The sequence below is a fragment of the Siphateles boraxobius genome, unplaced genomic scaffold, assembly GCF_051911475.1.
Source record: "Siphateles boraxobius isolate OS27281-9 unplaced genomic scaffold, OSU_SipBor_1 65, whole genome shotgun sequence".
NCBI classification, from domain to species: Eukaryota; Metazoa; Chordata; class Actinopteri; order Cypriniformes; family Leuciscidae; genus Siphateles; species Siphateles boraxobius.
Genome location: NW_027509192.1, coordinates 5,014,789 through 5,037,263, shown reverse-complemented (window position 1 = coordinate 5,037,263; position 22,475 = coordinate 5,014,789). Strand labels below are relative to the sequence as shown.

Genomic DNA, 22,475 nt, shown 5'->3' with positions numbered 1-22,475 from the left:
AACATGGCAGCGTCACAGCTGTGAAATCATCTGGTATAATCTAAAATGTTTTCAATTAATTTAACCTTTTTGATGAGTCTGTGTAAGTTGTAAAATATTAATAAAAAATAAGTTTATATCCTAAAAAATGATGGTTATAATTTACCATCTGAGGGACACAGTAACATATATAGTACTACTACAATACAAAAGTTTGAAAATTGGCTAGAAAAGTACAAGATAGTTCATGGATTTAAGTGTTTATTTCCATTAGACAAAATATGAAAATGATAAATACCAAAGATGTATACCATTTGCATATTCAGTTCAATTAAATTCATTCTACAAAGTTATTTTACAAAAAATAATCGAAGGAAATAACAATTTTAACATGAGGCACACTTTAAAGAAAGATGTATATACTGTACATCATCATAAGAATAAAGTAGCTCTGGAAAATATTGCAATTTAGAACATCCTGAATAATAAATAATAATTTTCTTTCATGCTAAAACCCTCTAGGCCAGGCAAAACAATGTTCCAGTGTTACTGTCATCCTCAGACAAGCAAACTACAGTATGTTCATCTTTCAGGGTTACGATGGATTTTTGAACCAGGCTAAGACTGCATCTTTGTTCTGCTCGACCCATTTGATGTTGGCGTTTGTCCTCTCGATGGATTGCTGAATGGCAAGGGTTCCCGAACCGAAACCTATGTTGGCGTTGTCATCCCTGAACTGCATCAGCTGTGTTTTTAAAACAAAACAGATTCAGAAACATTCAGATATAAGTATCTGTTGTACAAGATGACAATAAATAGAGGGGAAGATCACATACCTGTTGCAGTTCAAACTGAGTTGAGAATCTCTTTGTGACACCATTGATCAGATTGGAGAAAGAGAAAGATCCACCTCCATACCTAATGAAGAATGAAAAGTGGATATTGTAGCTATAGAAAACGGCTATCTGTATTTTTAAGCAATTAATAGCATAGTCCCCAAGTATTGTTTTCTTACTGATTGAAAATGTACTCCCAGTTGGCCCTAACAAAATCCCAAGCCAACGGTTGGCCGACCACATTGCTAGCAATGCTGATGATGGTAGAGGTGGCATCTTGCTTCCGAATTTTCGATGCATCCAAAGTGTAACTGAGATACCTACAACATCAATCAAAGCACATGTATTTAGCTGAATACAATGAGAGATGCATGTAATTGTCAGCATTAACCTGTGAGCTCACCTGTTCAGTAACCAGGGCTTGGTGGCACATGCCATTGCAGCTCTCAGTTGATCTTTCTCTGAAGCAACATTGGTTTTATCAAATAATTCCCAAGCAAAGTCCCATTCCTTGTCACCACCTGCAGCAATGGCACGGCAGTACACTGTAGACCTCAAGTTGGGGTGAATACTGATGCAGAGAAAAAGATTATAGTGACAGATTATTAAAAATGACAGGTCAATGCCAATCTATTAATTCAAGCTAATCAGCGGATATTTTTACAATCTATAAAAGTACTGACACACTGCAAAGACTTATGAAACAAAATACAGTATACCCCCCCCCCCCCCCCCCCCCATTTTTTACAATATTTTTAGCATTTGGGTATGTGTAAAATAAAATAATTTATACCTGGTGTCAAATGATTCTAAACCTTTTCTAAAAGCTAACTTTTCTGTTTTTTATAAAGAATTTATTACATTTACAGAAATGTTCTAAAAATGTTTGACAACCAAAATGTTTTTTTTAAATATCTTTTAAAAACATTTTAAACATATTTATTGCTTTATACTTTCGTTTTGTGAAATTTTATATATTATTTTCTAATGCAATGACATACATTTTTTTTAAGTAAAATTAAAATATCCAAATACTTTTTGGGACAACTTTAAATGCATAATGATATATATATATATATATATATATATATATATATATATATATATATATATAATATCTGTGTTTATTATAAACATTAAAAACATTTATAATGATAATAATATTTTGAAACTAAGTACATATCTGCATCAGTATACATTTTAACTATGATGCACTCAGGAAAGATCCTCAGACACTCTCTAAGATTCATATTTACTCCTGATTGAAACTCACGGGTTGTCATTTGGATTTTCCATCCACTGTTGAAACCAATCTTTTACTAGAGTCGTACAGTTTTCCATCCCAGTACTGCAGGCAACTCTGAGCGCATTTACTTGATTATATCTGCAGATACAAAGGCATGAATACAGTGAATAAAGGCTTGAGAGTAAATCTAAGCATTTATCGTCTCTATATATGCAGGACTTACTGGTCAGTATGTCCTTTTGGCACATCCTTCCAATGTGTAAGATTTGTAAAGTGTTTAAACAAAGGTGCCACCTTTTGTCCAACATACGTCTGCAGGTTTGAAATAATGTGATGTTAGAATTCAAGCTCAGTTCAGTTGATATTCTGAAATATCCAGAGACGAAGCTTACCTGCATAGGGCCGTACAGCTCTGTGCGATCAAACATGAGGTAAAAGTAGTCCAGGTTGTCGAGTGCAGACTCCCAAGGCATGTACTCGGTTTCATCAGAGAGGAACAGTGTGGTTCTCAGAGCCAATGTTGTTGGTATAATTCCTGCTCTGTTAAGGGCAGAGATACGTTTTAGCATTTGGACTGACTGGAAATTACACTCCTAAGTTTGAAGAATGAAGTTTGGATCTTACTTGGCCAGGTTAAAAGCATCATCAATTAACTGTGCCCGGTTAATAACTGGAATGTTCTACATGGAAAAAGATCGCTGTCAATTATTATGCTTAATAATAAACAATCAAAAATTTTAAACACTATAAGTATCTTTAAAAATATATTTTAATAAATGTATTTCTTCTTACCTCTCTGGATGTCTGGAGAACATTAATTAGCCGTTCCCAGTTTCCTTGATCATAGTTAACCCTGTAGTATCCTGTCACGTTGATGTTGGCCAGAACCCACTCATCTGCATTTATTTTCAGTTCTTCTTTTTGAGCTAATTCAGAACAGGAAAGCAGAAATACATAGATTTATTTTAAAGCATACAATATTGTCCTTTATTAACATCCAATGATAATTTGCAAATATAATTAAGTGCAAAGTTCACACAAATGTGAAAAATCTGTCATCGTTATCATATCTTTCTCTTTTTTCCCCACTGAGAAAAGAAAGCCATTTAGCAGAATGTCCAAGCTGTTTAATGGCAAGCTTTTAATGAAAGTGGATGTTGACCACAGCTGCCAAAGTTCTCATATGCCTTCAGAAGATTTGGAATATAGAATACAAATGGTATGTAAAACTTTTATTTATTTATTTTTTATTTTGCAGCTAGAAAGCCCTAGGTCTTCATCCACTGTCATTGAATGAAACAGCAGTTTTGGCATTCTGCTGAACTTCTCTTTTGGAGTCCCACATAAAGTCATACAGGTTTAGAACGACATGAAGGTAAATAAATAATGACAGAATTTAAATTTTTGTGTGAGCTATCACTATCACAACAAATATAATTGTGAATGTCAGTGTCATCTTAAAACTCACCAGTTTTCTGTAGCAGCCATTCTGTGGGTTGTGCTATTCCTGTCTTTGTCCATGTTAATGGTACAAACCACTCATAGCTAAAAAATAAAATAAAGAATATTCCGATATAGTAATTTCAACAAAACCTGTTGGTGATTTTTTAAGTATCTAGTAAATTGTGTCATAATTAAAATCAGTAATAGGTTATTTTAGAAAAAAAAAATTCTTCTGAACTATATATTTTTTTACATACTTAAACTCTGATGGCCTGTCTGGTTTAGTGTTAGGGTCTAGGAGGAAATGCTCCTGTGTGATCTGGCCAGCTGTTGTGTTAAAAGTGACCACAGGGAAGCCCATTTGAAGAACCCAGCGGTCCATAATTTCTTGCACAGTTTTGGGCAGTTGGGGGCCACTCTTGTCCACAGCCTACAACATTTCAAATATGAGCGCTTGTGTTTTGTGCCAACAAATCCAATAATTATACTTCTGATCATTCTTGTTTAATTACAACATACCATTTGAAGATGGTACCAAAGGTCTGTGTACACTGTGTTGTTGAATTTGAAATGATCCAGATAGGTCTGTTAAAAAAACAAATTTGTTGTGAATGTTCAAAAACATTCTCTCAAAAACATAGAAACGTTTTATTGTACGGCACACTAAGAAATAGGGAGCTTACTTGGAGGCCTTGAGTAAACACTGTCTCAGTCAGAAAATCAGATAGCATCCTAAGTACTGATGCCCCCTAGAGGAAGAGACTGCATGTTATCAGACAATCCACATGTAATCAGCATGTTCTTGATTATGAAACATTACAGTTCCCAACCTTACCTTACTGTAGGAGATGGTATCAAACACTTCACTAATTTGCTCCGGTTTTTGGATCTCCTCTTCTTTAGATGACAAAGGGTGAGACGAGGCCAGTGCATCTATGGCGAAAACTCGGTGCACATCATTAAGAACGATCAGATCTTTCTGTGGGATAGAAATAGAGGAGTCAGTTGTGATTTCATCTGCTCTTAGTGATGTGCTCTTTTAGCATGTAGCATTATTGCCCTGGCATTAGCTTCAAACACTCACGATGTTCCATTCCGGCTCAGCTTCATCCGCCCCAAGATATTCGACGTAAGATGCAAAACCTTCATTGAGCCACAGGTCATTCCACCACCTGATAGTCACGAGGTTTCCAAACCACTAAAAAAGAAACAGGAAGATGGCGAAAAGTAAACTTTACAGTTGTAAAGTTGATTTAAACAAAACTTGTGTAAATCGTTTTCCATTTAGAGGTTCAAATTGGAAAAAAGGACTCCTGATCATACCTGATGGGCAAGTTCGTGGGCAATAATAGTAGCAATCCTCTCTTTGTTTCCATTTGAGGATATTTTATCATCGTACAGCAGGGCCGTCTCTCTGTATGTGATTAAGCCCCAGTTTTCCATTGCGCCGGCATTGAAGTCCGGCAGGGCGATTTGATCTGTGCAACATTTTGAGGAATGAGTTAAACTTCAACGGTCATTTCAATAAAAAAAAAAAACCATTTCATTGCCTCATAATATATATGTCATAACACAATAAACAAACTAAATAAACCTTTTCTTCATAATTTCTTGCTCATAGGCTCTTACCTGATTTGGGCAGCGGATAGGAGACATTGTAATACTTCTCAAAGTATCTGAGAATCGGTCTTGTCACATTGAGTGCATACTGTCCTTGTCCTGCAGATATGGCTTCTTTGCGGGCAAAGATTCGAATCTATTTGTATAAACGACAGTATGGAATTTTCTTAGTAAATAAACACATGCTGTTTTCTAAATTATCTTGGTGGGCAAAATAACTTGGTTTTATCTGTAGACCTTGTGAAAAGATAATTACCTGCAAATCGTTATGTATTTCTTCAATGAAATCGAAATCGCTGACAATAAATGCCAACAAATATGTTGACATTACTTCTGTGGCTGCAAATGTTGTTTTGGTTACTTGAGTGCCATCCACTGTGATCTGACCCTCGTCTGAAAGTCAAAAAGAGATATTGACTGATAAAACTCAGTCAAATGGATTTTTTAAAATTTTCTTTTTTTGAATGAATAAAGGAAACTAATTAATCACACTTTTCTATAATTAATAGTTTTTATAGTTACAACAGTATGGACCCTTTTCACATTTCTGGGGTTCTCAGAAGCGCAAGTCATCATAGTTGGGTAAACATATACTGTAAAGGGGTGAATTGGAGATGACAGCAAATATAATTTTTGTATTCCCCTTTGCTCCAATATCAAAAGAAAAAAATCCATGATAGCATTTCCACGTCTTTCCAGAGGGAAAAAAATATCAAGAGATATATTACATTGGTCAGAAGAAAGAAAGATGGGATATTTGTTATCACTCCACTTGCTCTAATGTTTTTTAAAATTAAAATATAAAAAACTTTTTTTTTATATCACATCGATCACAGTCTGTGAAAAGAGTCCATCGTTTTTTTCCAGTAATAAATTACCTTATCAAACGAGTATCTGTGTGGTGCAATCAAACACTACATCACTGTTTTTAAGCTATAGGAATAATCAAACATATTAACTCTCACAGTCTTATATAGCGTACAAAAGAAAGTCCAATTCATTCTAGTGAACTGGATTGTCCTGAACGGACTTCTCCCATAAATAGCATAGGAACTTGCTATTTTTAGTGAATCAATTTATCCTGAACTTTCCTCTCAATTTTTTAAAGCACTGACTTCACTGTAGTTTAACTTTTTCAAATTTTAAATAACTTGTAGCTTGGCAAGCTGCTTTTTTAAAGCAGCCTCCCCAACACTGTTCTTATACAGAATAAAGTGTTAATTTACCTATCACAATGCCATTGGAGAGGGCTCTGGTTGCTGGATCATGGAGAATAGTGATGTGAAATATCGCTTTCATTGCAGGTTCATCAAAGCAAGGGAACGCCTTCCTGGCATCTGTTGCCTGCATCTGGGTCGTTGCGACCACTCTGAAGAAGAACAAAGAGATTTAACTAAATACGAAATGTCTTTCAGAACAGAAGGAATAGATAGGACAGATCAACTTCTTACTTCTTCATTCCATTCTCGTCATAGTATTCACTTCGGTAGAAGCCGCCCAAGTCATCCGCAAGCTCACCCACAAATTCGGTGTAGAGCACATAGCTTTCCCCAGCAGTTAAACTTTCTTTCAGTTTAATCACCATATACTGTGTTTTTTCGTACATCATTGTTGAGATAATGGAAGGAGCTGTTTTGGTTCCAAGTGCTGTCAAGTTGACTAGCTTGGTCATGTTCAGCTTGTTGGAGTGAATGAGGATGAGGTCTGTCTTTTCCACACATTTGAAGATCACGCTGGACATCCCTGTGAAGATGTAGAGTCCAGTTGAATCCGGAATGAGCCGTGGCCACAGAGTCACATTGTAGCTTATTGGACTTAAAGTTTGAGGAAGGCGCCACTTGTCCCATGTTTCATTGGATGGTGGTGTTGTTGTTGGTGGAACTGATGTCGTTACTTCAGCTGTGGGTTTAACTTCATTGTTCCTGGACTTCTCTTGGGAGTAGACCACAGAGAGGGCAATGATTGTGGCTACTGCTGCAGCACCTACCACAATCAGTACTATCCCGACAGTTTTACTGATGTGGAAACCCTTTCCCATGCTTGAGGAATGACAGGATGAGAGGACTGAAAACTGACATCTGCACAACTTTTTTATTTAAAGAACAGGAAAGTCTCTCCTCCCACATGAATGAATGGTTCATCCATTAACACGGTGTACAAGAGGGCGTTTGAAATATAAGAGGGTTTTAGAAAGTCATTGATGCCTGTGTTATCAAAATGTTTCTGTTACTCACAGTTCTACACTTTTTCAGTGATGTGATAACATTCTAATGGTTAAAAATAATTGTATATTGTAAATATATTTAGCATCTTAGCAAAAATTACCCAAAATATATTTCAAAAGAGACAAGCAAAACAGTCAAAACACTGGGATAAGGCAACTATTTTCTATATATAGGCTACAGTGCAACTATATGTCTAAAATATATTTTAGAATTTTTTAATTATATGGAAAATTTGGCCAGAGATATACTGTATATATAGAAACGCAAATCACTAAAATACATTCATAAGAACACATTTATATCAATATATTGTCTTGATATATGATATAAAAACATCAAACCGTGGTTTCTTTTGATTTTGAATCAGATCCCCCACACATGATCAAATGTTATTGTTAGGTCAATCTGCACTTTACAAAAAAGACAATGTCCTCAGAAGCGTCTGTACACAGGCTTGTGTAACTGCTGGAACAGACACCCAATTGCTGGTGTAACTGTTAAAGGATAACTACGTCACTGCAATTCAACTATACAGTTTCAGGGAAAACATACAGTTTAACTTTAGTTTAGCTAAATTGCCTTATGTTTACAGGAGCAAAAGACAGGATTAGTAAAAAGTGAACTTATAAAAATACCTCCCTCAGTGGTCGTCAGCCTGGACTTTAAACTGCACTTCCCCAAAACTGTAAAATAAAAGATGGATTTGGCCTTTGGAATACATGTTTTTTTTTATGGTAGAACATTGTTCCAGGGATGGTTATTTATTATTAAGATTAGCATCTCAGAAAATATAGCCAATAACTCTAGTTAGACCTTTCATCCACAGGTATACTGATTATCAAACTTTATGATATCTCCCCATCATATTAACCTAAATATGCTATAAATGAGGTATTCAACAAAGTCAGCAGACTCCATAAAACTCAATTTAGCAATCTCGAAGCTTTATCTCATTTTGTTTGCCATGTCATTAATTATATATAACATGTTGTAATTTTTTGAATGTAATAAATATTGTATTTACTGTGTGCAATATTTTTATCATTAATCAGAAGGCAGGATTAGTGAATTCTTTTTTTTTTATTGATAAACATGAAATCAAGACTTGCTTTTAAACATTCTGCATTTCCAAAAAAAAACTGCCTAAGTCGTTAATGACTTAAGAGTTATGACTTAATCTATCATCTGATGGCTCTTGACCTTTTATAGACCGCTGTCTTCAAAGATAACTGACATCAGAGATTTCTAGATATGCTATCGTTTTTTGGCTGTATGATGCGAATGCTATCCTTGAACTCATTTTGAGTTTGACCACACCTTTAAGGACCTCAGTTTCCAATGCAATAAAGTTGATTTTATAACACTGCTAACTCATGGTGAACACAACCATGCTTTGTCAATTATACTGACCTTCTGTCATACATGAAACACACCTGGCCCCATGATTGTTATATTTTTAGAGACAATGACCAAATTTTATTCTACGTTTAGAACTGGTGACACTGCTGGCATGTTCTGTAATGTACATTCTGTAAATCAAAAAGAACCTCTCAGAAATAGTACAAAAGAGCCCATTTTTGAGAAAAACGAGACCTGAATCTGGACAAAAACATAATTTTAATGATACAGTATAGTATAACATTCAATATATATTATTCATGTGTAACATTTATAGCTTTAATAGTTATTCTGTTGGCAAAAATCACACGTTAGTATTGTAGAATGTTGCTTCATTACAGAAAAATACAAAACAACACTATGATAAAAATGTGAACACCAATTTGTCTACAAACCAAAGTCTGAAATTAAAAGGTACTTTGTAAATGATTGGACCCTGTAGTGTGCTTTGGACTTGTAAGAGTCCTCATGTGACAGTCAGTCATGGAGTCCATAAATAGCATTAGGGAGAAAGCATCTATGGTAATGAATGTCAACACACAATGACACCGATAAAACACAGAGATCAGACATGCAAACTCAAAACGGGGAGAGACTGGGCACTTTTATATTGATGTCCCCGATATTGATGTTACGGGGTATTTCAGGAAGGTTCATATTTTTCACAGCAGAAACAGCTCGTGCTGGTGCTGCAGACAGACCACCCTGCCAAAAAAATAAATAAAACACTTTTATTTAGTCCAGATTAACAGATGTGTATAATATTCATAAACAAAATCGTGTGACCCAATACAATCAGTCCGATTTTAATGGGATAGTTCACCCAAAAATGAAAATTGTCATTATTTTCTCACCCTCATGTCATTCCAAAATCCGTAAGACTTTCGTTCATCTTCAAAACATAAATGAAGACCTTTTTGATGAAATCTGAGAGTTTTCTGTCCCTCCATTGACAGCTACGCAACTACCATTTTTAGACTTCAAAAAGTTCATAAAGAGATCGTAAAAATAATCCATATTAATTGAGCGTATGAATTTTAGAATTATTCATTTTTGAAGAGACACAATCGCTTTATATGATGAACAGATTGAATGTAGGCTTTTATTCACATATAAACATTGATCAACTCACACATCAGTTGTGGCTCAAGCCCAAGCATGTTCGCTTGTCGTGCGAGAACCAATGAGGTTCATTCTTGTGTTACGCAGCACGTTTGAGCTTCTCCAAGAGGTTTGTTCTTCTCACGGGTCAAGAAGACTCGGTTGAGCTTCTGTTTATGTTCGCTGATCAATATTTAAACGTGAATAAAAGCATTAAAATAAAATGTTAACTTAACCACCCAATTTATATGGATTAGTTTTACAATGTCTTTATAAACTTTTTGAAGCATCGGTGTCAGTTACATTGCTGTCAATGGAGGGACAGAAATCTCTCAGATTTAATCAAAAAGATCTTCATTTGTGTTCCGAAGATGAACGAATGTCTTACGGGTTTGGAAAGACATGAGGGAGAAATTAATGACAGAATTTCTTTCATTTCTAAGCAACTATCCCTATAGGGCAAAACCCAGCACAATACAAGATATAATACAAATAAAATAAACAAATATTTTTATTATAATACATGTAACATTGTATTTAGAAATAGTATTTTTTTTATTTTTCAGAAATTTCAAACACTAACCAGAAGTTATACAAGAAAACCTGACCCAGCCTGACAGACCATTTTCAGGTCAAAGTACATAGTGGAAGACATGAAGTATCAACATCACGTTTCTAGTGTCTTTAGCTAAACATCATATATGGAAGTTTCCATTGTTCTCAGCCATGTGCACTTTATTGTCTTCCTCATTTTAACTTCTCGTGTTGTCAAACATTGGTGATCACCTCGACCCCAGATAGGATATCAGGTGACCATGAATCTGATATCTGCTCAGACACCGTTCATTACATGATATCATTTTTAGTTTGTTCACATGATGTACTGTTACGGCCAAAATAGTTTCAGGAAAAACAAAATGATACTAAACAAGACCAAATGTCTTTTGAGATATCATTCATGTTTCTAGCGTTTCACAAATATTCCAATGGCTCCGAGTAAAACATGCAGTAAAAAACAAAATGAATTTGTACAACACACAATATTCAACAATAGAATTTATCTGACTGTACTAACCCTGTTGTATTAGAATTGAACTGAGCTGGACGATGACATTGTTTTTGCAGAACTTCTTTATAGATGAAATTAGCTAGTAGTTTAATAATTGATGATCTTTACAATGGAACTGAATCAACACTTAACTGACTTCAGCTGAACAACATAATGTGTCTGATATCACTGTAAAGCTGCTTTGAAACAATCTGTATTGTTTAAAGCACTATATAATTAAAGATGACTTGACTTGAATATGATTTAACCTGATTTTTTTTTTCTTTTAGATTTTGGTTAAAAATTACCATATAGTATGCGTCACATTAAACTATTTAAAATTCTCCTTCCTGTTTCAGTTGAGGCAAAGAGGTTTACATGAACCTGTGTCAGCTGAACTGGAGTGAGTTCAGGTTGCTCTATGTAAATGTGAACTTACCTCTGATTTCTCCATTCTATTCTGCAGCTCCACTTGGGCGACTATTTCATTCATGTTAGTTTCCAGAACCATCCCGCCCATAACAACTTCCTGGAGAATGTAATGGACCTGAAAAAAAACTAAAACTTAAACCTACAAGACTATGAGAATCCGGTTCTGCCTTTGTTTTTCATTAGTTAATACAATTATGACTTATGAATAAACAGCTAGGCTAGACCACCCTATTTAACAACGCTCAGTCTGACCTTCGCAGCTTCTGAAGTCCGAGTCCTTCGAAGGATGCAGCCTCTGAATTAGGACACTGCTTATGTTTTTGATCATTAAAAAGAACCGGTTCGTAAGAGTCACTTGTTGGGGAATCGAAATACACTGGTCTGATTTCATTCACTATAAGAACTGGTTCATAAGAATTCTTTTTTTTGGTCGCACTGTAAGTGAGTTTGACTGATCCACTGATCGATATATGACATCAAAGTACCATGAAAACGATTAGAAAGCACATGGGCTCCGCTTCAAGAAGAACTCACATATTAATGTGTAGTATGGCTTTTTTTATCTAATCACATCTGATTTGTACTGTAAACTGTACTTATTTAAAATCAATACTTTTACACAGCAGCCATAAACCGCTCAACTGACTGAATCGGAGCATGAAACTGGACTGGACAATAACCCTAAAAATACACAAGCACAGGACTACTCATGCGCATTATAAAACATTACTAAAAAAGCATTATCAGAAACAAATCCATCAAGTTACCGAAAAGCCATCTATTATCATTTCCCTGCAATTCCTTTCACTCATAAAACAATATTATTGACTAGATAACTGACGAAGCCAGCGTAGTGCACACTTCTATCATGAACGTATTTTACAGTGGTGCCATAAACCATCAGGACATTATCAGAAAGTATATTCTGATCTACAGTACATATAACATTTCCCTTACATGATGGATCAAATTATGACCACTCCCATTTATTCATGCTGTTATGAGTATTTAACAGCACCAAAGGACACTTTTTAGATAACCAAGGAGGTAAAAAGCTGCAAAAGTCATTATGAAGTGAACATCATACACCTGAAAACTGACCTTATCCATGTGAAAGATTAAGTCCAGTTCACACACATTCTCAAAGCACTTGTCCAGGGTTTCCACAAAGACCTGCATGATAAATAAAGTACAATAGTGAATAACAACATGTTCTTTCACAGAGATTTCTAAAAGAGACTTTGTGTTACACAAAAAAAAGGAGGGAATCAACCACTCATGCAAAAAAGTACTGTGACAGTACCATGATATCACATGGCAGTGTTATATACTAAATTACTGCACTTAAAGGTAATATTAGTATTGTTCAATGAGCATTAATGAATCCTGGCATGTCAATGAACAATTACATTAAAAGGGATTGTAAACTTTGCCTGATCTTTATGAATGCCTTCAAAAAATATACTGTATGTAGGCAATATGAAAAACATAATACCCCCTTGTGGCTGTAAGCCAGTACTACAACATGAGAATGGCAGTATGTTCACCTGTATAAGATCTAGAATCCCCAGCTCACTCTCTGATGAGTCCACACAAAACACAAAGTACAGAGTGGCATAGTGTCTGTAGATCAGCTTGTAGTCGGAGCCGCCAATCAAACTAAGCAAAAGAAAAAGCAAAACTACAGTAAATAACCTTTGAGAGCATCCGTTTTTATGAAGTCATGGATGCTGAAATATAGATACAAAATTATATCAGCAAGCATTATATCACCTTCCACCCTCCAGGAAATTGCAGACATTATCGTCTCTTTTGGACACCAGATGAAAGGTCTCCCTAATGATCTGTTGCTGCATGTCTTCTGCCTGTGAAAGAAACAAGATAAACTGATTAAAACTTGTTTTATCCTGGTTTTTCACATACAATCATTACATATTAAAAAATACACAGAGCAGAAAAGTGAACACTAGTAGTATAGACCACAAAAAATGGTTTAATATTATATAAAAATGACGATTATGAACATATGATATAGTAATAGATTCTTACATTCATGTGTGTGGAGATATAGGCTAACGTTACATACAATAAGCATTAAAAATGAGGAACTGACTTTCCAGTAAGACCTTGAAGCTGGAAAAATATGAAAAATCAGATATTAAAATACATATTCCTTACTCTCTTACTACGAAACATTTAATAAATATCAATTAATTAAATGAGTCTGCTGCTTGTGTCAATGGCACTAGCTGGCTAATGCAGTGTTCAGTGTCTTTATGCACTTATCTTACAAAATATTGGTAGAATCTGATGAGCCTGGGTTTCCCATGGTTGTTAAAAATAAGAATAGCCTTGATCATCCTTGTTTTTTTTTGTTTATTTTTATGTGGTTACTCGCTTTTAGCGAAGCTTCTGCTTGTCAAAAAATACTCTGACTACTTCCGTGTCACGTGACTTACTTTTTTCCATTATAAAAGTCCTTGGAATTAAAACTTCAGACTCTAAAAGACATTATTGTGTCTTCTTTTTTACCGCTTAGCTTATCTACCAATACCAATGTCATCATCATCTGGTAGATATGATGACATTGGTAGATGAGCTAAGTGGCATTCTTTCACCTTCACTTTGTTAATTTATATTTAGTTAGCGTTATTTGCTAATATTCATATCAAAACTAATCACACGGTACATATGATCCCATTATACTTCAAAAATGATGACTACCATGGTAATTTAAAACGATTTTATGTAATTTAATCTTCCGTTAATCAATGTCCACTTACGTACAATAAACTCAAATTGAATTATGAGTTGAGTACCTTTATTTTGACACGCTCACGAACCGCACCATGACCCGGATGTCCTGCATTTCCTCTTGTCGCATCAGCCGTGTGTCGTGTCTGTCTGCTACTTACATAAACAGCCCAAATTAAAATATGAAGCATTTGACAGGAGAGTGATATTAAGCAAACTGCATGCGGAATGAGACGGTATTCATTTGCTTGCTTACTACGGTAAAAAAAAAGAGTGTTTTGGAAACGCTGCTGTTTACAGATATTCAAACTGATATTTTTTTGTGAAAGAAGCTTTGTATTTGTTTGGTAAGTGCATCCTCGTGAGCTTTACTTGTCAAGATTGCTTTAATAGCTAGCACCGATTTTGTATTCTAATTTTCTTGTAGTCATTAAGCGCATGTGTAATTAAGCCATTTTGTAATTAGTATATATATATATATATATATATATATATATATATATATATATATATATATATATATATATTGTAGTAAGATGGGTATGTCTGTGAAAAATATATCTAGATGTAAATAGTTAGAAAACAAACGTTCCATTGTAAACAACAAACAATGGTGTTGTTTGTGTCTGGTCACTCTGCTTAACTGGCCTACATTACTTTAGTACTGACTCTTAAGGTGTTAGTAACCATAATAATGCACACAGCTAAGAATTTGTGATTTGTACCAGCATGCAATTGTATGTTAAACTTCATTATAGTGTATGTTTAAATTATAAACCCTTTAGTAATGTGTGTCTTATCCCTTAATGGTTTATTTTTTCTTAAACTATAAAGGGATAAGACACAATACTAGAGGGTTTATGCAACAAAGCTTGAGGATTATTTGCTGATAGTTCTTTGGGTGTGATTTAACCCTGCTCTTTTTCAATAGCTACAGACTGCTTTATTTCTTTTCTGTGTTTTATTCCAGCTCAGGACGGACCATCCGTGAATAATCTGCTTCATCTCTGAGTGAGTTTCATTCCTTTGTTCAAGCCTGGATGGAAGTCATATGATCTGCACATCCTGGAACGGGTTCAGTGAGCCCTTCAGTGCTGTTTGCAGTGTGGCAGTAACCAGGCGTTCTGAGGGGTGTGGCAGAGATTTATGTGCTGAGCCCAAGACCTATTTATTCACTTTTGAAACTTCCTTATACCCAAAACAGCCTGATCAGTGCAGCAAATCACATTTTCTAGCACAGACAAGAGATTAGACCTTACGCTACTTTAAAATTGGAGCTTATAAACTGAAAATTAATATAAAAAGGTAACTGTATATTATGCGTATGTGTTTTATTGCACTTATGGTATAAGTCTTAGTTGATAGGATTGTGAAACAGCCGTTTTGGAGGTAGACCAGAAGAAATTTCAAAGTTTGTTCTAGTAGTGTTTTGGAATGTGTGATAGATGGCGCAATTGAATCACATTTATGTTTATTCTCACTCCCTTCTCTGATACAATTTATTATCTATCTAATGTATTTAAGAAAAATAGGGTTGAGTTACAGTTTCATCAAACATTGCTTTTGTATATCCCACAGATGTTGGGGATGTGACCTTCTCTCTCATTATGATCATGACTGTCCACCCCGTCCTGGTCCTGCTGCCCATCTTTGGGTTCCTTGTGCTTCCATGTGCGCCCATGCATTTGAAGAACGGCTTCGAGATGGTTTTTAATGAGACTGTGGAAAGACCAGAGGATTGTGACGTGAAACTTTGTAAGTCTAGTTCTAGGGCTATAACAGAAATTAATTATTTCTGAATAGATATTATTCTGTTTTCATTCAAGTATTAACTGATAGGATAACAATAATTACAACTTTAGAAACCACCATTATTATTATGTTTTTTCATTTATTTAAGGTAGCATTTGCCAGAAATACATGACACATCAGGGCTTATTTTTACTATTTATATTTTATTATTATATTTATATTTTATTTAATGTCAAGCTTTATTAACAAAAAGAAACCATTTAAAAATATATATTTGGCTCAATGATATGACATGCATATTTTTTTGTCCAAGTGCATTATTTCCTTTTAAAATAATATTTAAATTATTTTTAATTTATTTAATGTTTAAATATGAAATAACAAATTCTTGATTTTCTTCTTCTTTTTATTTTATAAAACCTATTTAATTTGAATTCACTTTAAGTACGTTTGATTAGTATCCCACCCCCCCCCCCCCCCCCCCCCCCCAAAAAAATGTCAGGTGGTTAAACTGTCCGTACAAATTAACAGATTAAGAAAACTATTTAAAATGGTGTCTAAAACATTTGTTGAGAGAATTGAAAAACTTTTGTCCAGCAATTTGTATATTCCCAAATGTCAGGGTGGCACAACTGCAAAGAAACATGGCTCTTTTATTATGAATATTTTATTATGACAAGGTAATAACCAGTAAACATGATAATGCATCATCCAGTGGACCCCAACTGATCCTTGTGCCAGAGTGAAAAGGTTTGTAAAGGGCTCTCTCGAATACTGGTACAAATTGCTAATTTCAAGTATGGGAAGGTTCTTACAATTTCCATGTCAGGTGGTACAACTATATATATATATATATACATACATACATACATACATACATACATACATACATACATACATACATACATACATACATACATACATACATACATACATACATGCATACATACATATAATATTTACATATAACATTTTGGTTGTACTATGTGACATAGAAACATACATGCATACATACATATAATATTTACATATAACATTTTGGTTGTACTATGTGACATAGAAACAGTAAAAAAAATATTTAAACTCCTTTAAATCTTCTTTAACAACTGAAACTTGTTTAAACACATTGTTCATGACTCAAAAAGATGCATTGTATCAGGTTTTTTATTTAAATGTCAAAGACCAATTTATATAACCTAAAATACATATATAGTAGTTACATGGATACAGTTTTTCGCACAAAACCTCATTGATGCAAACCATTTTGAGAACTTTACCATGGTGTCATATCTACATCAGCAGAATTTGCTAGAACAGTGTAAGCTAGAATTTCAATGTCAGAGAAAACAATTTTCACCCAAAAATAAACATTCAGTCACCAAACCTGTATGACTTTCTTCTGTGGAACGCAAAAGAAAATATTTTAAAGAACCCTGGGAACCAAACAACATTGGACCTCATTGACTTTCATTGTATGAAGCACTTTTAAAATATCATCTTTTCTGTTCTGCAAAAGTCAGTCAGTCATGCATGTTTTGGAACAACATGAGAGTGAGTAAGCGATGACAGAATTTTCACTTTTGAGTGAACAATCCCTTTAAGTTTGCAACATGATGCATGTGCATGATCAGCTAAGTTCTGTCTCAATAAGGCAAGTGACATTCCTGTGTCCATCCTTATTGTCGACTCGTGCAAATATATAAGACAGGCGGAAAATGTAAATGACAGATTTGTTTGAATCTTTTCCACTATTTCCAAGAGTTAAATCAGCCGGTTTACTTTTTCTTTGTTTCTTTAAGGCCTTGAGAATAAAATGCAGTCTCTGTGCTACCTTCAGAGATAAAACAGGGTACCTGCAGAATATCATATTTTTCTTAAAGTAATGCCATATGTTTTGTTTTGTCTTTTTACATCACGTCTTTCCTTTGAAGTGCGTGCACTTTCAAAGAGGGCCATATGTTTCGCATTTAAGATGAAAGAGAGGCCTGGGCTGGCTGTTCTGCTTATGCGCCAGGCGCTGCTTCAGCGGGCTGTACCCTTCTACATGCTGTTTATTTATTTATTTATATATATATATAAATTAAATCACTTTTCCTCTCCTCTTGCTTTGGCCACACACGTTGAACTTGACTATCCCCCCACCTCTGTAAACACGCAGACAGCCGAAATGACCCCGGGGCACCCTGGCTTTGTGTTTGTGGGTAGAGCGGCTGGCCCTGCCCCCGCCTGATAACACGCACGTACGCAGTCGGTATTGAGTGTCCGCCACGTTAACCGTATGGAGATCGAAAGCAAGGTCAGAATCACCACCGCCATCTGGAAGTCTTAAATGTTTGGAATGATGGGAAGCTATAAATACATAAGCATTCCACATTCCAGCGCAGGGAACGGTGTGTTTTTTCGGCACGTCAAAGACCAAACGCACTTTGTGGCGACCGGTGGCGACTGCAAAAGTCTTGACAGGTCCTCTACGATTTCACACCGGACTCCATTCGCTTTTGCGTTTTCTGCTTTAAACAGCTGGAGAAGTGTTTAAAAGGGGAAAAAATGCTCACGATGCAGCTGGCCTATCGATTTAGTGCGTCAACGCTGACCAAGAGATGATTCAATCGGCATTTTTCACGTCACCGAGGTTGATTATTGATTCACCTGGAGCTTTAAACGCTGAATGAGTGTCTGTTGGCTCGGTCCGAAAAGGGAAACGGGGGCTTTTTGGAGCATTCTGCGGTGCCAGTGCAAGCTAATTCTTTCTAGCCCCGTTGGTCCTGCCGTGCTGCAGCCACCTGGTTAAGTAATCAGGGGAAGTGGGAATAAGGGAAAGAGTGGAGACTGATGTGGAGGTTGAGGTGTGCAGTACCTAACACACACACACGGCTGCTGGGAGGGGATCAAAGAGAGGTGCGGCAAGGCCTGTTTTTCTTCCCAGACGTTGCTCGTTCCCGAAGACTGCAGAGCTCAGGATATGCAGTTTGACATCCAGTAATGAGCTTTCAGGGAATGTCTCTGTCCCAATGAAAACAACTGAGGTTAATGAGTCACAGATTGCAATGTTCATTTTATTTCACATTTTAGAGCAGGCTGTAAAATATATTTGGCCTTGACACTCTAAAAACAGCCTTTAGAAACTTAGTTTAGGTTATTTGTCCTCTTAAATTTGGATTATTGGTAGCACAAAGTGTCTTTTTTTTGTCATATTGGAAATTTTGATTATGCTATTCTGGGAACGTCCATATTGCTGTAATGTACTGTATGTTTCAGTTTTTCCTCTCTTGTGCATATATTTGCATATGATGCGTTTCCTTCAGCAACTTTACCTCCTATTTTGGAAGGATTCAGACTGATGTTCAAACTTGTTAGTCTTTTTGGATAATTTGTTCAGATTTTGTTAAGAGTCAATTGTTTGTGAATTGTTTGACTCTACTGGTGTTTGTTTTATATATATATATTTTTTTTTTTTTAAAAAGCAAATCATTCAATTCAGTCTGTAAACTCGCATTCACAATTCTGGTTGAAATTTTTATTTATTTTTTACTATGGCACTGACTCATTTACTCAGCAGTAACAATTCAGCAATCTTACATGGTTTGAAGTCAATCAAAATTGACTGCAGACAAGCTTTATTTTATGCAACTGCTTCTTTGAAGAGGAAGTCTTGTTGATTTTGTTTGTTCTTAATTTTTCAGGTCCTGAAGGTGAATCTTGTTTGAGGTCTATCGTTAATGTAGAACAACATCTGTGTTTACTGATCAGCTGCCCAAATAATACCCAGAACTCTTCTTGTGGAAGTGGTACGAAGTTCAGCGAGCTGTTAGCAGAAACAGGTGCGACCACAAATGCTAATACCTTTACTTTGACTTTTCTGCATTTGTGTTATATATGTTTGTGCTTTCATCTTTTGTAAGTATTTGATTTTTCTACAGTAACTTTACCTCTTATTTTGGAATGATTCGTTACACTGTTCTGTATATACTAAAACAGTAAATTGTGAGTCTTTCTAATTGATTCATTAACAGAATTTACTCAGTCATTTTTTCTTTTCTTTTTTAAATAACTAATTTATGTGCTGGTTCTTTTTAAAGAATTTAAAACACCACAACCAATGTAGTCACAATTCACACACAAATGACTCTTTAGAGTATTTTGTTTTATGAATCAGACTACACTGGTTGCACTATATGTTGTGATGTATTAAAAAGAATGGCAAGAGTAATTTGTTTGTGAATCAGAACACACTGCTCCAACTGAACCGAATTGTTTTCTTACGATTACCTCATCATATTTGATCTCATCTCATTTGTTCCAGAATATCAGCCATGTCAACTGTTTACCAACTCAAACTTTTTTTTTTGCAGACTCTGACAATAATAATTCGATTAGACAATTGGTGCTTCTCCATGTGTTTTCTGGCACCAACTCTTCCCAATCTTCTCTAGACGGTTCTTCATCTAATACCACACTCCCATCGGCCTCTGAAGCTAACGTCTCCATCTCCACGAATTCCGCTATTACAAAACCTACCACTTTACAAAACGACTTGTCAACTAAAGCGATCACCAACCTGCTGACAAATTCAACAGAGAAATCCGCCACAGCTGATGCGGTGCCAAAACTAGTGATCACAGCAACCATTCCAACAAAACCAGCAATAACATCTACCACCACAACTACAACAGCCATGACATCTACCACCACAACTACACCCAAACCAACCACAACCAGCCCTAAACCCTCTTCAGCAACTACCAGCACAACAACCACCTCCGCAACAGTTGCACAAACCATAATTCCAAAACAGCCTTCACCTTCAGGGACCAAATTGTCCGTCAGCATCTCACCATTAGTGCCTAAAACACCTTCATCCAATTCTTCCTCTAAACCAGTACAAACTTCTCCCATTCCAAAATCCTCAGATGAGAAGCCAATGCTAACCACACCAAAAACCTCAATGAGCCCCTCAGTAGTGGCATCCAAACTGCCTAAGGACATTCCCAAAAGAGACCAAGCCATTGTTGATGTAGCCGGAAACTCTTTGACCAATCACCTGTTGAACACAAGCTCTCTGCTGGCCGTTCTTCTGTTTGGCCTCCTCTTTTTCGTGGTCACGGTGGCGCTGTTTCTCAAACAAGGGTACGAGAGCTACAAGCGAAAGGACTACACTCAGGTCGACTATCTCATCAATGGAATGTACTCCGATTCGGGGGTCTGATGCGGAATTTGTGTTTTACATTTCAGTGTATTTCCATTTGGTAGCAGATTGACTCTGGTTTGGGGCCCCTTGGTAGCACTCGCTCGCATTTCAAGCGCTCGAAGACCTGTGCGACTTTTAGTTATGGGAATCTAGCTGGTGCTCGAGTGAGTGTGTGTGCCGTGTCTTTTGTTTCTATGCAGATTTATCTTCCACATAATTCTTGGCACATGGGGCTGAAGCCTTAGTATTAACTTAGCCCTCAACCTTCGTTCAACGAATGTCATTATAAGGGATTCACAGTGCAATATTTGGAAATGTTTAGTCTAATCTGTCATGTTCAGTGTTTCATCTGCAGCTGATGAGTTTGCTGCAATAATTGCCTTTTTATGTTTGTCAGAGCGGTTCAGGAACATTTAAGGAATTATGAATTAATGCCTTTTTTCCCCCTATTCTATTTTTTTTGTATGTGTGAGTGACGAATAAATGCCAAACCAGGAATTGTGGTACAGAAGCACATTATTGTAAAGCCAAGGGAATAACTCAGCCATTGTTTATATAGTGTCTGGAACAAAGAAATGATGATGATGATGATGATGATTGTGTTAGTTGGGGATCAGAGGATGGTATGAAGTATGACAGTTTGATATGTGCCAAAATTATTTTGTAAGTCTTAATAGCTGCACTGTTAAAAAGATGTATAATAAAGAAAACTTACTTTGCACTCTGTCTTTTTTATTGTGTGAAATGAAATCTCTGTGATCCATGTAGGTATAGCTGAAATCTTTGCACCAGTTTCCACCAAAAAAGAACTTCCATCATCATGGAGCTTCTATGTATTTCCCTCCACTTAGTATATTAAAGAGATGGTTCACCCCCCAAATTTTAAATGGTCACCATTTGAGAAGAACATTAACACATGACAGTGCTCTTAATAAAAAAAGGAAACTAAAATGAAACATTTAGACTAACTAACTAGGCTGCAGTCTTGTAGGCCTACGCTAAAAAAACAAACAATATATTTTTAAAAATTAAATGTATTTTTTAGAATACTATTACTGGTAGATTGCATGTTAGTATTATGTCTCTTTAGTTGCACGTTGTCATGAACAACGTATACAGTATCACATATGCAGTAAGATCCATGGCTCATTTTGAATCGGGCATAACCGACAAATGACTCGGTTCAGTGAAGAATCAGATTTGAACTCAGTAAGAACCATAGACTGTGTAAGAACTCTAAAATGATTCACAGATTTGGTACATCTGATTCAAGCTGATTTCGGGGCTGTTTTGTGAATCTTTTTATTTTTTAACTTGACTCATTAAAAAGAAGTAGTTCATAAGAGTCATTTATTCTTAAATTCAGACATCACAGCTTACATTTTGTTATTTGTTGCCACGATATCTTAAGAAATAGCAAATGGGCGCACACAAAATTTTCCCCATTACATTT

General features: G+C 35.7%; 3 protein-coding genes across 5 annotated transcripts; 1 reads left to right on the top strand and 2 right to left on the bottom strand.

Annotated features, from left to right (window-relative positions):
* Nucleotides 1-223: 223 nt before the first annotated feature.
* Nucleotides 224-7,173, bottom strand: anpepb.1 (alanyl (membrane) aminopeptidase b, tandem duplicate 1). The gene is made up of 20 exons (XM_077210363.1): nt 6,576-7,173; nt 6,351-6,493; nt 5,381-5,517; nt 5,134-5,260; nt 4,828-4,982; nt 4,589-4,702; nt 4,340-4,483; nt 4,188-4,253; nt 4,024-4,089; nt 3,762-3,934; nt 3,530-3,606; nt 2,854-2,987; nt 2,686-2,741; nt 2,454-2,601; nt 2,285-2,373; nt 2,089-2,199; nt 1,219-1,386; nt 995-1,135; nt 816-897; nt 224-724 (listed from the first exon to the last, which is right to left on the bottom strand). Exons 1-20 carry the CDS (start codon nt 7,160-7,162, stop codon nt 575-577), a joined length of 2,868 nt encoding a protein of 955 aa, XP_077066478.1. The 5' UTR covers nt 7,163-7,173; the 3' UTR covers nt 224-574.
* Nucleotides 7,174-8,947: 1,774 nt separating this feature from the next.
* ap3s2 (adaptor related protein complex 3 subunit sigma 2) lies at nt 8,948-13,785 on the bottom strand. Its single transcript, XM_077210362.1, has 6 exons — nt 13,620-13,785; nt 13,102-13,193; nt 12,876-12,987; nt 12,430-12,501; nt 11,336-11,443; nt 8,948-9,452 (listed from the first exon to the last, which is right to left on the bottom strand). The coding sequence occupies exons 1-6, from the start codon at nt 13,686-13,688 to the stop codon at nt 9,327-9,329; spliced, it is 579 nt and encodes a 192-aa protein (XP_077066477.1). The 5' UTR covers nt 13,689-13,785; the 3' UTR covers nt 8,948-9,326.
* A 360-nt stretch (nt 13,786-14,145) lies between these two features.
* On the top strand, nt 14,146-21,743 carry cunh11orf24 (chromosome unknown C11orf24 homolog). Of its 3 annotated transcripts, none has more exons than XM_077210358.1 (5): nt 14,146-14,429; nt 15,053-15,093; nt 15,661-15,837; nt 19,518-19,655; nt 20,187-21,743. In XM_077210358.1, exons 3-5 carry the CDS (start codon nt 15,690-15,692, stop codon nt 21,038-21,040), a joined length of 1,140 nt encoding a protein of 379 aa, XP_077066473.1. In that variant the 5' UTR covers nt 14,146-14,429; nt 15,053-15,093; nt 15,661-15,689; the 3' UTR covers nt 21,041-21,743. The 3 variants fall into 3 exon arrangements, with proteins under 3 accessions (XP_077066473.1, XP_077066475.1, XP_077066474.1); XM_077210360.1 differs by having other exon boundaries at nt 14,178-14,318; XM_077210359.1 differs by having other exon boundaries at nt 14,206-14,342.
* The last annotated feature ends 732 nt before the right edge of the window (nt 21,744-22,475 follow it).